A 20,724-nucleotide genomic window follows, 5' to 3' on the forward strand; every position below is an offset into this window, starting at 1 on the left:
AGGAATAATAATTTTGATACATTGCATGAGAAAATTATTTTTAAAATATTAATAATTAATATAAGGATAATAATTTTTAAGAGATGGAAAGTTTTTGACCTCTTTTCATTTTAGAATCCTTAAATAAATGTTTTTTTTACAAATTGTATTTTTTTTTTTTTTTACTTCTTCATAATAACGTTTGGTTGTATTATTTTACATTATATCGCTTTTACACTATATTTAAAGAGAGACATAAGAAAGCTAAGATGGACGTTTTATTAGCCAGATTTTGATAATCCCCTCATTTCTCAATATTACTTCAAAATGCTAACAGAACCACACGGTTGAGACAGCACAAATTGTATTGTGATGATGAATAAAGAATTGAATTTGCACAAATTTAAAAAATTGCATTGATACTTGTATATTTTAATTAACTATATATGTTGATAGATATTTTATTCTTTAAATTATAGTTATATTAATTTAAAATAAGTTCATTTCACTGGAAAAAAGAGAATAATCACTAATTTTCTGATCAGTAATGTTTTAAACTACTTAAATGATATAGTAATACATTATGATTTAATTATGGAATAATAATTTTGTTAATTTTTTTTAATTATATGTATTTATAGTATATATTTCAATTTTAGGATTAATTTTGTGTTAAAAAATTTTGATGAGAGGACAATATAGGTTTTTGCTACTTTGCTTGGCAAAAACCTGTTTTTGCCAGGACGCTTTTTACCATGGTTTTTTCCACCTGCGGCAAAATCTTGCCAACCCTCTGCATTGAATAATTAAAAAATAAATGTCACATAGAAATATTACATGCCTCGAAAAGCAAAAGAACATAAAGATTTAAAAAAAAAAAAAAAACTACTAAAATATGGTTATTTTTTTATCATATCAGTTCCTACTTTGAAGCAATTTTAACTTAAAGAAGAATATACTCATCACATTTTGTTTCTGTTAGGTAAAATATAGCGGACAAGATGGCCTTAGACTCTATCTCAATTGGCTTTACTGGTGTGTAAACATTGGAGCTCTTATAGCTATTCTAGGCATTACTTATGTTCAACAGGTAGATGGATTCAAAAGTGGATATCTCATACCTGTCTGCTTACTCACAGTTGCCACTATAATGTTTCTAGTTACTTATCCCATCTATACTCACCAATCTTCTTGTGGAAGTTCTATTTCGAGAACTTTTTCTGTTTTGAAAGGTGCTTGGAAACTTAATCGAATACGCAAAAGAAATGTTACAATGGAATCACAAACCAGGTGTGCTATTTTTCTGTTTATAACTAATACTTTTTAACTAAATAACTTTTTTCTTTTTAATATTTTCAATTTTTAGATTGATTTAAATTGGAATAAAAATAAGGCAGGGTGCTTCCCACTGAAAAGGGCACTTTGAATTTTGAAAGGGGCTCATTTACTGCCACTAAAATGTATCAAAATGTGTAATATTATGTAATAACTGGATTTGATCCTTAATTTTTAAATTTCCCCTATTTTATGTGTACAGTAAAACCTTTTTTTGTGCGGTGGATAGGGACCACATAAAAGAAATCACACCAAAAAAAATTCAAAAATTTTATAAATTCTGACATGTAATAAACAAGTTTGTACCATATACCACAAAAAACTTTTTTTATGCGGTTGATAGGGATCGCATAAAAAAAGTCGGACTCAGAAAATACATCAATGATTTATGAAATAGATAAGAGAATGCTTTCAATAAAATTAAATAATTAAATTAGACCTAAAGAAATTTTAAAAATATTTAATTCTTCATTGTACATATACATGTAGAAGTTTTCAAATTATACATTAAATAGTTTGCTGCTACTCGTAGTAATCCAAAATGCGCATCTTCTTGGAATGAATTGGTTGAAAATCGCTTGAAGATAGGATTTCAATTGATTTGTTTTTTGGTACCATAAAGTCAGTGATCAGATAAAATAAAATAAAAATCATAAAAACTACATATAAATAGAAACAAAAGTAATTAATTTTTTTACCTTTAATCTCACTATAAAATGAATCCTTAATCTAATGAATCGTGTATAAAACTCTGAATACGAAGCGTATAGTATTTGAGATACGCTTAGACGAGAATTTACAAAATAAAAATAACGCTTTAATTTTAAAATACTAAGTATTTTAACACAGCAGACGATTTTTTACTGATTTACTTCAACTTGTTTAGCGCAGAATAGATTTTAAACAGAAGAGAAAATGGAGTTGACGATACTAAATGAACTAATGAAAGTAAATAACCAGAGCACCGCGAAGTTCAGATACATTGTTGTCAAGGAGACCACATAATCAGAGTTCGTCCACAACATGCATATGCACATTGATAGGAAACATTAAACTGGTGCTAACGCCGTTAAGATTCATATACCGCATAAAAATAATTCGCACAAAAATAAAATCACATAAAACCAATCGCACAAAAACAGAACCGCATAAAAAAGGACCGCACAAAAACAGGTCTCACTGTATATTACTATAAAATAGTATGTTGTTGTTGTCTTGTCCAGTAGTGCAAGGAGAATTAAATTTGTCCAAAAGTATCTAAAACAGCTTTGCCCACATCAATAATCTCTATGGAATAAAGGAGTTGCTGCGGGGGATCCAGATGGATCCTGACGAGCTTCGCCAGTATGGCTGGGCAATCAAAGACATGGTCGGGAGAGAGTTCGGTGTCGATGCAGTGAGGACAACTTCTGTGGCTTCGATGACCATCAGGAGATATTTTCATTCCCAATTCTCACTCATTATCAAAATAACAAAAAAATTTTGAAATATAAATTAAATTTTCTTTATAAAAAAAAAGTATTACTCGATTGACAACTTTAAAGCTTTTTTATTTTATAAACTGAAAATTATAAGAAAGTAAACCTATAAAGGCGCATTTTTAAGTAAAAGGTATTTGTTTAAAAAAATAATTATAAAATTTAAATAAAATCAGTGAAAAATTCCTTAATATATCCCCACCAAATGAGAAATATGAATATCTCTGGGGCAGAATGTCATGCAAATTTTACCTATATAGCTAGAAAAATCTTACTAAAATGAAGGAATGAAATTTCTGTTAGGTGAGTTAAATAACAGGATGCGTAGCATTTTTAAAAAGTGCTTAAAGCTGCTTATTTTTTATTTACGTTTTTTTAAAGTACGTGTGTGTGATGTGCTTTTTTTTTTTATTCGGTTTTTGTAGAAAGGGTGTAATTTTCTATCTTTCAAAAAGAGATTTTTTCTTTGCCGTATCGATTGTTGTTCTAAATTACCAAAGTTGCATTATTTTCACAATTTTCTGTGTAATATTTATATCATGTGTAATGTTTTTTAAAAGTACATGTGTGTGATGTGCTTTTTTTTTATTCGGTTTTTGTAAAAAGGGTGTAATTTTCTATCTTTTAAAAAGAGATTTTTTCTTTGCCGTATCGATTGTTGTTCTAAATTACCAAAGTTGCATTATTTTCACAATTTTCTGTGTAATATTTATCAGAAACTAGTTATATCATCATGATAATATCAAGTTTTTGAAAATGTTATTGAATTTTATTGATTTTATGTTTATAAATTAAGTACTTTAAATGATAGAAAAAATAATTTTTATTACTGCACAGATCCAAATTATAATTTTTTTTTTTTGGAAGGTGATTAAAAATATTTTTTGAGTGCTTGAAAAGTACTTAAAAGGTGCTTATTTTTTTTTTATTGTAAAACTGGCTACTCACCTTGAATAATTATTAAAAACTAAACAAATCAGAAGTGGACATCTCATTGAAAAAAGAGGTTTAAAAAAGCAACCTTTTCCTAAAAATAAAATTTAAAAACAGTGTTTTTAAGGGATGGCGGCTTATTTTTACAAAAAGGGCAAGGAGGGTAAATATGTAGGGATCAAAGGGTTGGTGGAGCAGGCCGCCCTTCTAAAAACACTGTTTGAAATAAACTATTAGTCTATTTTAATTTGAGAAATTTCAGGGTTCCCACTGGTCAGGGAGAGCAGGGAAAACCTGGTATATCATACGTGGAAAATAACCAGTCTTCAAATTGTGAGTAACATTAATCACTTAGTGAGATTGGAGTTAAATAATTCTGACATCTATTAAAAATAATTTGCTGTAAAAATTTCACATTTTAGTCCTAGTCTTATTCAATGATATTTTCCTAGTCTTATTCATTGATAATTTAAAGCAGTGGTTCGAACCAACATGCTAACTGGTACCCATTAATCTGTGCCTCCACTGGGGATCGAGTGTCAATTATTCACAATGACAGTTCAGTGCCTTAACCACTGAGCCATCATGGCTCTTAAAAGCATATCATCATCATCATAGTTGGCCAGACAGCCCAATGTAAGCCAATGCCTTCCTCTAGAGATTTCTCCATGATGACTTCCGATTTATCTTTGATCTCCAATTCTTTTCATTAATTGCGAAAAAATCAGACTCCACTGAGTCAGCCCATCTTAACCGCGGCCTTCCCCGCTTTCTTTTCCCAGTGGATCTAAAAAGCAGTATCTTTTTTATTGTGTTATCGTCACTCATTCAAATAACATGGGCGATCCGATTCATTCTATTTATTTTTATGTATTTAATAATATCAGGTTGTTTATAAATCTTGTTCAGTTCAAAGTTAAATCTCCTTCTCCAATTATTGTTTTCATTAACACCACCAAATATACCCCGCAAAATCTTTCTCTCAAATATTGTGATACAATCTTCCTCCGGTTTTGTCATTGTTCAAGCTTCAGAAGTGTATGTCAAGACTGGCCAGACAAAAGTTTTGTAGGTTAAGAACTTTGTTTTTCTAGAAAGAAACCTAGATTTAATAAATCTTCTCAGCCCATAGACAATCCTATTTGCCAGATAGAGTTGGTTTTTTATTTCAGGAGTAATTCTGTTGTCAGTGATAATAATTGATCCTAAGTAAGTAAAACTCCTCACTCCTTACTCTTAAAAGCTTATAACTCAGTCAAAAAAAAATTAAGCAGCTCTACAGTTTTTTGTAAAAATAAGTTTTGATGTCATTTAGACTTTTGAGGACTTGCCTCCTTGCATTAGTTTAAGGAGTTCAAAATTAGATGTTAGAGACGTGACACAATGTGTTATGTTAAATGTCAATGACCATAACAGCTAGTTTTTAACACAGTGAACTCCCACTACTACGATATCCACTACTACGATATCCGATACAACAATAACTCTCTCTATTATGATAATGTTTCATGGTCCCGACGAACTTGCATACGAATTAATGTTATCCTCTTCTCAATATTTCGATATCATCTGAAGGAATAAACGATTTTTTTTTTTTTTTCAAATTTCAACCTTATTTTCTCCATTCATAATTGGTTTTCAAATAATGTAAAAAATCTTATTTTATCATCTTTTGCCGTATTTTCTGACAAGAGAAGACTCACAGCTGACCACCCCAAGAGTTTCCTTTCTTAGAATTGCCTCACTTATCTCTTAAAGAAATCTCAGATGTAACATTCCTATCTGATTTCATTTCCTTCATGTTAAAAGCTGGTCATAAGTCACAAATGACCACTCGCATCACATTAACACCTAAAATAGAATTTTTTCCATAGAGAGTGGGGGGAGCACCATTCACTAGCGAAAATCATTTTCGTGCTTTTGATTCAATGCATGCTTTGGTTGTTGACTTAACAGTAAAAAAAAATTTATAAACAAACTAAAGTACATCGGATTATTTTCAATAAAAACGGTTTTCAGGTATGTTTATGATCTTATTTTCTGAATTTATTTCAATTGTTTTTAATATTTAACCATAGTTAACACTCTGCAAATTAATTTTTTATATTATAGATAAATGCATTTATAGTTAATACATAAATAACTTTAAAATAAAAATTTATTGTGTCACCAAAGTATGTAGGCCCTCAATATATCCCTCTATAACGATATATTTATTTGGTCCCCAAAATATTGTTGTACCGAGGTTTTACTTTATCTGAAAGTTTCTAAAAATTGGAGTGAGTGTAATTCGCAAAAATATTTGAATTGGCGAAATTTTTTTTAACTGAGTTATAAGTGTTTAAAATCCGTAAATATGACATTCATAAATGATTGAGTCACCCATTATTAAAAAATGTACACATATTTTTAAATGTTGCATAATAACAAATTGAATTTCTTTATTTTTATTTCTCTTCATAGTGTTGAATCCATAAACAGACCAACTTGGTTAGACATGGCCAAAGTAAGGTATGGTGGCAAGTTTCATGATTCGGTTGTTGAAGATGTCAAATCTCTTTCTGTGATCATCACTGTCTTTCTTTCACTTATTCCATATTGGATGCTGTATTTTCAGGTATTGTATAATCTTTCTTAGCCATTAAACTTCATTTTAAGATTTATGAATGCATTGGTCACTGTTTTTACTCCTGTAACATTTTGTCGATTGGTGAACACAAACTCGTCAACTGACTGACTTTAATTATCAAAATTTAGAGTTTGTTTTCTTTCGAAGTGGTTTTGTTTATACCTCTTTTAGCGGGGTGGTGTGATTCATCAGGAGGAGCTGTTGCATTACTTGTCATAAGTGAGAAATGAGCACATATTTTTACTTTTAAGTAGTTTTTTATAGTTACTCTTATATATTTGTTATTGGCGTCGGTTTTATGTAAAATAGATAGTAGGATTAATACTGCTGGGTGTTTGGAACTCTCTCTCTTTCTCTCCTTGCCTTTGCTGCTGTAGGAATACATGCACAACCTGTTTGCCTGGCAGACTTGACACGTGTTGTTATTCTTTCTTTTTTTATATATATAACCGTCGTTGAGCATCAAACCCATTTTTTGGGTTTACGACTACTAATGTTCAACTCCGTAGTCTTGTAATTTTGAGCCCAATCCAGAAAACAAGGAAACTACTGGATCAAGTATTGGGAGAAATTTACCTTCATGGAGGACTTTCTGGTGGAACTAACCCACGTTTGCGTGACATGGAGAGGAAGACCGCGAGAACCTCCCACGGTTAGCCTGATGGCAAGGGAACTCTAATCTATGATCCGTCTACCTCTGAGGATATTTCACGTCAGCACTGCGGTCGGTACAAGCCAGATGCGGAATTCGTATCGACCAGCCATCGTCGGGATTGAACCTGGTTCGCCTCATTGGTTATTCTTTCGGAAAGGATCTCTGTGAGTAATCTGTTCCACATCTGGCAGGTGTGATTAATGAAAGAAGAAGCCTTGGAATATTTAGCCATTACTGCACTAAGATTCTGAGGCTGAGAATTCCAATAGGTATGAATGCTGAATTCCAATAGTTATGAATAGGTGAATGCTGAAAGGCAGCGTGACTTGTACTGAGCCATGAAAACAACTGAAGCTTCTGCTGTATTCTGGTTTTGTGTTGACGTGACATCATAAAAACTAAATTTGCCACAAGAATAATGGACTGCAAAGTGGTGTAAAAGAATTAATAATGCCATTGAATCAGCTGTAGATGTGATATAGTTGCGAGATATGCTAACAAACTCGTGTGGAAATGGTTTCTTATTTTTATGTAAGTACTTCCACTATTTTGGATATAAACCTGCAATGAAAACCTTCTGTATTGTATTTTTCTTATAGTATTTCACAAGCTGTACAGCCAGGAATAGAGACAGCAAGCATGTTATTGTTGTGTTTAACTGTATGTAAAATGGAACTTGGCCCTCATCTGCTACATTGCCTGTTTTCTGCTGTAACATTTTATGCTACTTAAGTAATTCTTTAGTTGTGCTTGTGGTACAAATTCGGGTAGGGGTGCACAACCTGTGTCCCACGGGCCACATGCGACCCGCCGACTGTTGATGTGTGGCCCACAGGATCTTCTGAATGAATAAAAAATTTCTTTTCATTTCATTTTTTTAAAGATTATAAATTTTATTTAATTAAAATATTTAATTCAAATTTATAATACTCAATAAAATGTGTATAGTTTTTGCACTTTCATTTTGTAAACTTCTTCTTTGGTTCAATTACCCCCCCCCCCCATATTTTTTTTTCTTTTCAGTTTCAAATAAATTCAAATAATTAAAAGTACTTAATTTTCTGCAATTATGTTATTAAGTTTACTGCCTAAAATATTCAATGCTTTGAAGAATAATGTTTATATAAAAATTATCATATTTGCTGCTAATATGACTAAATATGCATGTGGCCCTTTGTTAATCTACCTGCAGTGCAAGTGGCCCTTCACTCAAGAAGTTTGTGCACTCCTCCCTACATTAGGGCTACTAAAATGAAAGGCTGGCAGTTCAGAAATGCAGTAACAAAACCAGTATTCAGGGTGATAAAGGTAGTTAAAAAGAGTTCACAGCAGATTCTGTATGACTAATTACTTGTTTGAGAACATTTAAAGATGGATGTGTACTTTCATCAATGAGCCATTTTTGCTCTGTAAAAATGAGTGTTATACATTAAGCACAGTTCTTAATAATAAGTAAATGGCAGTTTGGAGAGATAATAATTATTTTCTGTGATAATAATTTTCTACCCTGTGACTCCTTACTTACTCTACTACAAGTTTTACTTTATCTTACTTAAATTCATAATATTATGCCGAAATGTAACTTTATTTTTTAGGAAATAATTAATTCTCTAATCCTACCTTTTTAGATGCAAACAACTTTTCTCGCTCAAGGTCTGCAAATGAGGTTGAGCATTTTGCCAGTCAATTCTACTGCTGATGTTAAAGATGCAACTGAATTTTCGGTAATTTTGAAAAATTGTTGTACTGAGAATTATTTTCTATTGCAAAAGTTTTATATTATCACGTTACTAAATTCGTTTCTGTGACTAGATTTATCAATTCATATGTATTTCTTAATATTTGGCATCAGTGTTTCACTAAATATTTCAATTGAATGCAGTGATGGGAAGAGGGGGAATGAAGGGAATAATATTCCGAGACCTCCAGCCAAAGCGGGCATCCTTTCAATGACTAAGGACACTAAAACTTAAAATGTATTATGTTACAACTGTTTTGGTTATGAAATTAAACTTTTTAACAGCAAAATATTTATGAAGAAAAAAGCAAGTTTTTTTCAAATAACTTTACTAATTAAAAATTAAGTTAAAATTAATGAAGTTTTAAATTAAGTTTTTGAAACTTAATTTAGTTTTTGAAAAGTAAAAAATTTTTACATTTTCAATATTGGGCTTAAGCAAACTGTTTTAATGAAGAAAAAATCGCGATCTTCAAACAAGTTGGTTAACATTTTTTGACAGATAAATATTTGGCTCAAGCAAAATATTTTATGAAGATAAAAGCATAATTTTCAAACAAATTTAATAAAATAAAGCTTTTAAAAAGTTTTAAAAAAATATTAAAATTTTAATTTTTCAACAAATAAATATTTGGCTACTTTACGAAGATTGAAGTATGATTTTCAAACAAATTAAAGAAAGAAGCTTTTAAATTGTAAAAAATATGAAAAGTTTAATATTTGTAACATTTTGCGTTAATTTGTTGGAAACAATAAATTTTTTACCAGAGAATAGTTCCCTCATTCCATTACACTGATATTCAGTTCTGTCTGCAGAAAGTCCTGTCATGATCGGCAAAGAACCACAATGGTAAATGAAGATCTGTATTTGTTTATTACTGTGAAGTGTAAGAAGGATGCCCCTGCTCCTCAACTCTCTGGAGACCTCTATGTTGCCACAAGCAGTCAACTTTCAAGGATTGCTGTTTCTAGAAGGCTTTATGAGAACTGTTTGCAAAAGGACTTGCTATTTGTCTTCTGCTAACTGAAGAGTCTATTTAGGATGGTGCAGAGATCATAGATATTGGAACAATGGTCTAATATTCCCTTCACTGAGGAATCCAGCTTCAGCTTGGCCACTGATTCTCGACATACTTTCATATAGAGAGACCTGCTACCTGCCCTCTAATGTCCAAGAAATCAACCATTATGGTGGTCAAAGTTTGCTGGCCTGTGCCCTCTATCCTATTGAGAATGTTTGGGACAATATGGGGAGGTTAAATTACAACTTGTAACTTTTCTCCGAAAACCATCCAGTCTTTGATAAGGGCGTTACTTAACAAGTGGGACAAACTGCCTCAGGGACTCATAAACAGCCTTATTTGCAATTTGAAATCACAGCGTGGAGCCTGAATATCGGTATAAGAGAGCAATACCCTTTATTAGCCATTTTTTTTTTATTAAATTCAGTTACCTTTCTTTGATACCATCTGGCTCTGATGAGTGTTACATACAATCATGCCTGTGTATTATAATTATAACTGTTGAATGTTTATTTTTGTATTATATCAACCCATGTTCTGACCAAGTTTTATTAAAATGTGTCCTGCAGTTCTGAAATCCACCTATAAAAATTCTCTTACATTTGATCACTAGTGTAAATTGCTTTATCCCCTGAGCCACGATGGCTCTGTATATGCCACTGATTTGATTTTTTACCTTATAACCATCATTGAACAGCCGACCCAATTTTTATGGGTTTAAGACTACTAATGTTCAACTCTGTAGCCTTGTAATTTTGAACCCAATCCAGAAGACAAGGGAACTCCTGGATCGAGTATTAGGAGAAATTTGCCTTCATGAAGGTCTTTTTGATGGAACTAACCCGCATTTGCATTACATGAAGAGGTAGACCGCTAGAACCTCCCACAGTTAGCATGATGGCAAGGGGACTCTAACCCATGATCCGTCTACCACTGAGGATATTTCACGTCAGCACTGTGGTTGGCACGAGCCGGATGCGGAATTCGTATAGATTGGGATTCGAAGCCGGTTCTTCATCGCATTGGAAGCCAAATGCTCTATCCCCTGAGCCAACGCGGCTCATATGCCACTGATTGCAAAAATTAGATAAAATCAATCGGGAAAAGTCAAGTATTTTTTTCTATTTCCTTCCTTGAGTCTCAGAATCGCATGAGATATTGAAATTTTTTCTTTGAGAAGTTAATAAATAATAAGTAGCTCATATTTTCCTCCCAGTATATTCTCGTTTTATAAATTATTGTTGTTGCATTTTCTTTTAGTTTGCACCTGTGTAATAATATAATACAATTCACAGATTCCTGCTGCCTGGCTCATGCTTTTCAATGTGTTGTTTCTTATAATTTTTATTCCATTAATGAACCATGTGATCTACCCATGGTTGGACAGACGTGGTACTCAAATAAGCATACTGACAAGGATGGCAATTGGAATGATGTGTGCTACATTATCAATGGTTATTGCGGGTTGCTTAGAAATCTGCAGATTGCACTTCATCCATGAGTGAGTTTAAATTATAGCCTATTAATATTGGTTCTTTTTAGTGTTAAAAAGAAATGTATGAATTCAGTATCATTTCAATTTAAATTTTTTAGGGGACGAATAGTTAATCAAACTATTGAAAACACAGTTTTTGTTGCTGCTGATTTGCCTATAATGTGGCAAATACCCCAATATTCCCTAATCGGCATTAGTGAAGTTTTTACTAGCGTTAGTGGTAAGTATTTTAATTATGCTTACGTTTTTAATATTTGTTATAATAGAGATGTTTTTTTAATTCAGTGTTATTTTTAATTAAAAAAATAAATAGATGCAAAACAAAAGTTATGAATTTAATTGCCTTGTTATGCTTAAATGTTTGCATGTTACATTTAAAGTTTTGTTTTTACAACATACTGTTTAAGGTTTATATTACCCTGATGGAAAATGAAATTCTAAAATATCTTATTAAGTTTTTTTTCCCAATGTTTTCGTGTTAATAACGAAACTAAAATTAAATAACAAATATTTGATAAAGTATTGGTTTTGATTACTCCTTTTTTGAAAAAGTTATTTTGAATATGCACTTGTTTTTTCTTTAAAATTAACCTTGTAATGAATGTAAAGAGAAGATCTGTAACTTTTTCGTGAAACTCTTATGTGTATTTATCTGGCAATACATTTTCATATATACATTATTTTGTAATTCTTTCTTTTTTGTATACATTCTTTATGTTAAGGATTTTATCTTCTTCAAATAAGCTTAGCACTAAGTTACTCTGGTGATCTCTTTTTAAAAAATATTTGAGTGTTTTGCATTGAATATATATTGCTGTATATTCAAATAGCCAGTTCGGGTTGTTTTATTCCATTGAACTCTTTGTTTAAAAATCAATATTTCATAGTTGCCAACTCTTCTGCATTTTACAGAGAGTTGCTTTTTGCACTGAAATGAAACAGTGTATTAAAAATTTTGTATCTTCTTAAAACTACTAACGTATACATGAACGTATTTTAAAAATTCCTCTTGCCTTCTGTTTTGAATTTTTACTGCACTTCCGCCAGTTTATTAAGAGAGAAGAGGACAGTAGAAGCCTGAGTAAGGAAGGATTTTTAATGAATTTTGAAACGATTGTAATAAACTAATACATTTTTTTTACGTTTTTGAAATATTTTAATATTAATTTATCATGTTACTAATACAAAAATTTTAAAAAATTAGCACTTAGCAATATTTATAACTTATTTTTTTAAAGTATTCATTTTTTGCTATACTCATAAGTTGAAAAAAAAATCGGCCAAATTTGATTTTTTAAAATTACATGAATGTAGTTTCTGTTACAATTAAAAATGTTTACTTAAAAATTTTTTTCTTTTTTATTCCGCAAAATAGTGATTTTAAAAATGACATGAAATAAGTTACATTTTCGTGGATTTTCCAAAACCAGTCGACCCAGTTAAAATATTTCTATCTTCAACAAAACCTATATTTATTGTGAACATTGTTTAAAAATTTGATGTAAATCGGTTGAAAATAATACTGGTTAGAGGTGCAGCTAGTGTAAGAAACATAGTTTCGAGTAAATTGCATTTAAAGTTTTGTGTTTAAAATTGTTCCATATAAAGATATAAAATCTTGCAACTAACTATGCTTCAATACCAGGTCCTTAAGATGCTTCTTTTTCATAATTTTCAACAGTCTTAAAGTGCTAGTCTAGCCCTTTTTCTTCTTTATCTACCCCCGAAACTCTGTGATAATTTCATATTGAACTTCTGAGCCTTCATTTATTTCTAATTGTTTTCAAAACTCAATAACGGTTTGCAACATTCGTTAAAAATTATTTCAATAAATTAGTTAAAACGATAGTATTTTACTAAAAGGAGTGAGTAAATTCATTAATCAACTGAGTGCACAAGTTCACTTGGATCATACACTGCACCCCGCTTTACACATTATGCTGTAACTTTTTCATTTTTATGAAAATCAATTCAATGTTTTGGTAGAATAATCTAAAAGTCTAAAATATTGAAAAATGCTATTTTTATTTTATTGTATTTTTAAAAAAAGGAAGTCTTCTGTTCCAGATTTGAGCTGATGTGTTAAAACACTAAATTCAACTTGTGGACGCTATATTCCAATAACTGTACTGATGATTCTTTCATAAGGGATAAAAAAATTAAACATTTAAAATCTGCTTTTTAAATCATTTTTCTGCAATCTATAATTTTTTTTCTAAAGGGGGGTTTGTCATTTTATGTTTTAACACATACTTCTTATTTTATGAAAACGAAAGTGGTCTATTTTTCATGTATTTTTAAAATCTCCTGCCATTTTTAAGAAAACTTGGTTTTAAGCTCTCACATTAACACAAATCTTAATGTTTAAGAATATGCATTGATTATTATTATGTGTTATGTGGTTAATATTGTTTACCATATTAAAACATACGCTGATTATTGTCTACTATGTTATACTTGAATTTGCTCATTTTATTCTTAATTTTGCAGGCATGGAATTTGCCTGCTCGCAAGCTCCAACAACTATGCAAGGTGCTGTGATGGGCCTTTATTACTTTTGCACTGGTATAGGAAGTTTCCTTGGGGTTGCTGCCTTAACATCATTTGAAAATATTGAAGGCTTGTTTATAGGTCATCATTCAAGTAACATCAATAATGGAAAGTTATATTATTACTTCTTCTTTCTGGCATTAGTGCAGTTTGTAACACTCATCATTTTTTGCATCATTTCCAAGAAACTGAAAGTGAGGCGAATGCCTTCTCCAAATCCCAGTGTTGCTCGCCTCTTGGGAAATAGCAGCACTAGCTCTTCCACTAGAAGCAGAACACGGTGAATGCGAATGTGACATTCAAACTTGTGATATTTTTAATCTTCATTTCCCAACTCACTTAACCTCTTCGTTACCTCAGTTCTTACCTTTTAAAACATGCTGTAAGAAAATGTATGGTTTCCTTTTCACTGAAACATCCATATACGTTTAAGCTTTCTGGGGATTCCAATCGTTTCAGAACATGTAGTTTGTTCTAAAATAGGTGATTTTTGAAAAATGACGCTAAATCAATTTCGCTCGAATGCATAAATATTTTCAGATTTTCTATAATTTAGTTATTCTGAAAATAATTATTTTTCTTTTGACTGAGAAGTTTTGTGATCTATATGAGGCTTTTAAATTTATTCAAAAATAGTACAGTCAACAATATGCAGGTGCATATGTGTATCTTGGCACATATGGCAAAATTTATGATTGTGTAGTAGTTGAGAGAAATCTCATAGTATTGTGAGTATTTAGTTTTAAATCCATTTAGATAATATTTTTTTTAATTGTTTTATTTTATAGTACATACATTCAATAACTTTGAACTTGCAGTTTTTTTCTATTATGCTGAAATTTTACCTCCAAGAATTAAATACATTTTTAATAATTAATATTAGATTCTTTTAATAACTATTTTGCCTGATTCACATAACAAAAATAGTTTTGAAATTGAGATTTAATGCAGTATTGCATTGTATTCTGCTCAAACTTTATACATATATATTTTTTTTCCTAAATAATTGTTAAATCTATTTATTATTGTATTCGACTTCAGATTAGCCCGAGATCCTCATGTGTGTACCAAAAATTATTAGACCCCTTGGTAGTATAATTTATATTTTATTTATCTTATTATGACTTGCGGTAGTAAAAGTTGGGAGCTGTAAAATATTTTTTTACTTTATACCTTTATATTTCAGTAGTGAAGGGGTTAATCTACTGAATCTTATAAGATATTATCTTCTAGTTTTATGTTTATTATTTGCATAATTAGTTATCGAAAATGTTAGTAGAGTGTTTTTTTTTTCATCTTGTATTGTTAACATTAGTCAACAATTATAATAGATGTATAAATATGATCCAGCAGTAATGCAAAGTAGAGAAAAAACATTATTCAATTTTATTTTATTTTTTAAATTTGAAAATCTTTCTCAAAAAAGTAGTATCTTTGGATCATATTGATAAATTTTTTACAATATATTGGAAATATTTGATTAAAGAATATGCTAACTTTTAAAAAGAAGTAATCCTATGTAGAGGTATAGTTTTGAGTTGTTTAGTTTCTTTTAAAATTAGAGACTGATTTTTAAACATCTATTCTAATTGTGAGAGCTATAACTATATTCTGTGATACTCTGTTCATATTAAAATTAAAGTCAAAAGACTAGGATAAGTTTTCCTGTTCAATAGGCACAACTGTAATTCATCTTATTAAAATTTATTTCACTTAAAAAGGAAAAAATTGTTTTTATTTCTAGTTAATCATACTTTTGAATGCAGGTGAGGCAATATTTTGCTAATGTTGAGTAGCAACATGTTACTAAATCATCAAAAATTATTATCACTGTTGCCCCCACTTAACAGTGTAATTCATTTCCACAATATCCTTTCATTATCGCTATTGACAACATGCTAAAAATGTTCTTATCAAGAAATTTTCTTTTTATCAAAATATATTCTTTTACAGGGTGCGTAGCGTTTTTTAAAGGTGCTTATTTTCGTTTTTTAAAAGCCCTTAAAGGTGCTTTTTTCCACAGGTGTTTTTAAAAAGTGCTTAATTTTCCCTTTTCCGAAATGTGATATTTTTCTTTGCCATGTTGATTTTCGCCACAAATTATGCAAAAAGACATTGTCCTATTCAACGTTTTCCCAATTAATTCAACCCCAATCTATTTCGTCTGTAGTGTATGAAAACACCATTTGTTTTGCATGTTTGATGAAATACTTGCGTATACTGAGCTGGATTCAGTGGTAAGGATTTTTGACTCTCATGTGTAACCCTGCTGCATTTTGCAAGAGATTCTCAATTTCAGTCTTCATTTTATGCCCTGTCTAAAGTGCTTGAAAAGTGCTTATTTTTTGTTGAAAAATTTGGCTGCGTACCCTGTTTTATGTTCAGGACATATATTATAGACATTTAAAGGACATCCAGGAGCGATGATTGGGAAGTTGCTATGACCCCCCAAGCATTTTTACTATTCAACAAATTCAGTTGGCCATTTGGTATATTTACGAAAATTCATTTTATCTTACTTTAATTTAGAAAACGCAAATGAAATTATGAATGACACGTTTTACTTTGTTTAAATTTCTTTTTTATTTGCAGTACTGAAATAATATTAGGTGCACCTCAACTCAAAATATATAAATAACTGTTTTCAATCAAATTAGTGCTGGTTTCTACTTAGTATGTTTTGTTTTCTTTTTTAAATCATATAATGAAAGTTATAGTTAATGAAATTTTTAAGCTATTTTTATATAGCTGGCTATTTTTTATTTTATTTCAGCCACGCAAAAATGTTTCTCAACAAAATTGAAGGTTTTATATTTGCTTTTGAACTTAATAACTTTGATTTACATTAATTTATAATAATTCAAATGTATTAAAAAAAACTGAATTGAAGGTTTTATATTTTCTTTTGAACTTAATAACTTTGATTTACATTAATTTATAATAATTCAAATGTATTAAAAAAAACTGATCTTTTCATTTGACCATATTTTTAAATGTTAATTAAATTCTATTTATTTAAATTATTTCATTGTCATATGTCAGTAAATATTGTCAATGAAATCCTGTAAATATGCCATAACTAAAATTCGCTTTGGTATTACTAAACTTAATGGCTGTTTTGAATAAAATTAGTACTGGTTTCTACGTAGTATGTATTTAAAATAAAAATCATATGAAAGTTATAGTTAATGAAATTTTTAAATAATTGCCAACTTTTTTATTTCAGCTTAGCACAAATTTCCAGCAAAGCAAAATTCAAAGTCTAATATCTTTGATTTTAATCCATTTAATAGTTTTAATGTATCCCTATTATCGTTGGACTATGTTTTCAAATGTTAGTTAAATTACGTTTAATTATTTTACTCCCATTTATCAGTGAATATTGTCAATGAAATCCTGTAAATATGTCCCAAAATTTAATTTAGAATAAAATTTAATTTAGAATAGCCCAACTCATCTTAAAATATGAAGATTGTTTTTATTAAAATTAGTGTTATTTTGTTGAAAGTATGTATTTTTTGTCTTCACTTTTTAAGTCTATGTAAGTTACAGTTATAAGATTTATAAAGTATTTTATTTAGTTGCCAACTTTTCTATTTCAGCTGCAAAAAAAACTTTTTCCAGCAAAATTCCAATTTTAAAATTTACATTTGGTTTCATTACTTAATTTATAATTATTTTTTTTAAATTAAAATGTATAAAAAAAAGCCATTTATCTTTTCCATTCAACTGAGTTTTCAAATGTTTGTTAATTCTGTTAATTTAAGACATTGCCTTGCCATTTTTAATATTTTAGAAAAATGCTATGGTTAAAGTTGATAAGTTGGCAACTATGCCAATGCTTTTTAATTTATAACATATTGTATTAGTCTTTTAAATATTTAACTCTTCAATTCATTGTGTTCCTTTTCTTTATACATTTTCATTATTTGTTCATGTTTATTCGAACATATCCATTGTGCTTATTTCTATTAAGTTACTTTTAAGAACAAGTTGTAAATATATGCTTACAAAAAGTATCTCCAGCTATGCAATTTATACTTCAAATATTATTGCTATTATTTCCATAGCCTTACTTGATTTATGTAGAATTCATAAATTGTGCCTTATTGCTTGCTTTTCATTCTGAAGTCAAAATTGTTACTGTTTATACTCTATGCAAGTGGGTAGTAATAGATTAGTGCTGATAGTAAGACAAAGTAAAAGAAAAACTGGCCTGTAGATTGTTATTCGAGGATTAGACAGGAGCGCCTTCCTCAGTGCAGCAGCAAAGGAATGAAAATTTGATCATTATGTTAATTTTTACTTTGTTTTACTCTCACATGCACTAATTGTTTATTGCTAGTATTAAATATGTGTACTTATGATTGTTTTAAAATAAATAAATTTGTATCTTGAAAATAGCATTTAAATGTTTATTTGTAAAATATTATTAAATTGTGTCCTATTGAATTTTGGAGAAAAAAAAACTTTTTATTGCAAATTAAATTATGCATATGTTAATATTCTTTTGACATTTATGAAAAGAAATCTTCTCATTAGTGTTAAATAATTTCATTGAATGTGCGAGATTATTTTGTTCAAAACATGTTTTTTTTTTCTCTTTTAAAAATTTCCTGCTTTAATTTAAAAATGGTTTATTTCTTTGCGAACAATATAAATAGCTCTTAGTGTGAATAATTAGCTAAAAATTGGTTTATAAGCGCTTTGGTTTAGGTCTAAAATTAATACCTGACGTTTTCCGTTTTAGAGAGTGACAAGTGAGGTATTGTTTTATTCATGCTGCAAGCCAAAACACAAGTCGATAAATTTAGAAGATATTATAGCAATAGTTTGAAGGGCAGAAAAACTAGAAAGATAAAATGCTTAGGAAAAAGTCCGACAAGGCTATTAAAAAAAAAATATCAAAAGATAATAAATAAGTAAAAAATGCTTAGTTTCTTTACAATAGCCTAACTTTATGTTTTTTTTTTTTTAAATAAACATATCACGAACTAACTTTCAACCAAAAATTGGAAAAAGCATCAAAACTACCATAATAAATTTTTTTTCTTAACTAAATAAACGTCACATTGGTATCTCAAGATTTTGACCTCATAAAAGAAATTTGACCGTATTTTTTCGACTTTTTACACCATTATGAGAATAAATATTTTGACATTTCTTTAGCCAAAACAAGTGTAATTCTTAACTTGAGTAAAAAATTTAGGCAAAATAAAAAAATAATGGAATTAATTTTAGAAAATCTGTTGTAACCTAATTTTATTGATAACAACTTCAAATATTTCTTAATTTTAAGAAAATTATGATCTGATTTTGCCTTTTAATTTTTAAGATATATTGGTATTGTTTTTATTATACTAAAGAATAATTAAGTTATCAATTGATATAAACATCTCTTGACAGAAAAAAAAAATTTCTACACCCTAGTTTAAGTAGAATAGACAAAAAAAAGTACTTCTGTGTGTTAATAAAAAATAACATAGGACTTGGCAAAAATGTACAAGCGTTAAAATAACACATAAAAATATGTAGCATGCAATTGTATCAGTGTGACAATAAGAAAAAAATTATATAACATGTTTATATGGCAAGAAATAAAAGTCAAGACTGTGAAAGTATATTTCAACAAGATTTTTTTTTTAATTTGCCAACAAAAGTAACAGGTTTCTGAATACTACAGCCAGCTTTTGGTACAAACATTCAACACTGATATGATACAATTTGTCTTTTTTTATTTATTAATTTTTTAATGCGTGTATGAAATATTCTGTTTTTACCACATGAATATGCAGTTATTCTCGGCTCCAGAAACCTTCAGTGCTATTTACAACTTATAATACAAAAACAAAATATATTTTCACCTTTTTTTTTTTTGAAAACAAAAGTAATAATTTAATTTTTATTTACCCCAAAACCAGATAAACTACATTAAATGTAAATGTGGACCTGTTAATACGGGGGAAAAACAAATATTTAAAAAAAAATTAGAATGACAGATTGGATCTGAGCGTCTAGTAACCAGATGATGGAATCAGATGATTATTTATAATGAGCCTCTTTTTTGTCGATACATTTTTACAACATGAGTAATTCATCCCCTAAATTCATTAAAAAAGATTTTAACTTTATACATATCAAAGTATTTACAGAATTTCTCTCAACTGTGGCACACCAGGAACCGTGAGTGTCACCTTAAAAAGGTCAAATTTTTATATCACATTCACTCTTAGAAGCAGAAATTCTTATCTTTGTCTTTATGAAGGTGATTTATAACTTAGAACATAATTCATAAAAAAAAGTATGTTTAAAATAGTTTAAATTTTAAGAAAAAAATTGAACATAAACCAAGACATAAAATATTTTTAGGGAAATTGTGATACATGTAAATAACAATTCATACATTTTTGCAATAACATCATCCTGTGTAAATAATAATTCATACAGCACTGGTACAGTGGCTTGCAGGAGACAACAGTCCCAGGTGTCCAGCTAATGGAGGCATCCAATCAACAGCAAGGACATTTTATAATTTAATAAAATATTTTTAATCTTCAATACCAATGCTGCCATATAAGAGGCATAACACTTTCACTTATTTCGTCCAACATCGCGTAACATGGTGGCAAGCCATTTTAATATTTTTTATCAATTGTTATATTTAAAATTTATTTAGTTTTTAATTGTTAAGGGTTAGTAAGATGATTCAAGTCAAATATTTTATTAAGAATAAAGTATAATTTTCAAAATGATATACAGTGTAAATTTCATAGAGAAGTTTTAGGGTAATTAAGACTTAAATATTCTTTAAACTACAAAAAAAAAATTTTTTGTTTTAAATAATTAACCTTTTACCAAAGACTGATATTCACTTTTAATAATTTATATAAAAATGAATTTTAATATGGAT

At 29.3% G+C, this 20,724-nt stretch overlaps 1 protein-coding gene across 1 annotated transcript; it reads left to right on the plus strand.

Annotated features, from left to right (window-relative positions):
- Positions 1-961: 961 nt before the first annotated feature.
- LOC107448684 (solute carrier family 15 member 4) lies at positions 962-15,542 on the plus strand (the record flags this gene model as incomplete). The annotated part of the gene is given in 6 exon segments (XM_043044145.2): positions 962-1,269; positions 6,189-6,342; positions 8,638-8,733; positions 11,065-11,270; positions 11,363-11,484; positions 13,755-15,542. Coding segments are annotated over 6 exon segments (1,230 nt in total), but the record flags the coding sequence as incomplete, so codon positions are not given.
- Positions 15,543-20,724: the final 5,182 nt, after the last annotated feature.

This window comes from Parasteatoda tepidariorum, chromosome 4 (assembly GCF_043381705.1).
Source record: "Parasteatoda tepidariorum isolate YZ-2023 chromosome 4, CAS_Ptep_4.0, whole genome shotgun sequence".
NCBI classification, from domain to species: Eukaryota; Metazoa; Arthropoda; class Arachnida; order Araneae; family Theridiidae; genus Parasteatoda; species Parasteatoda tepidariorum.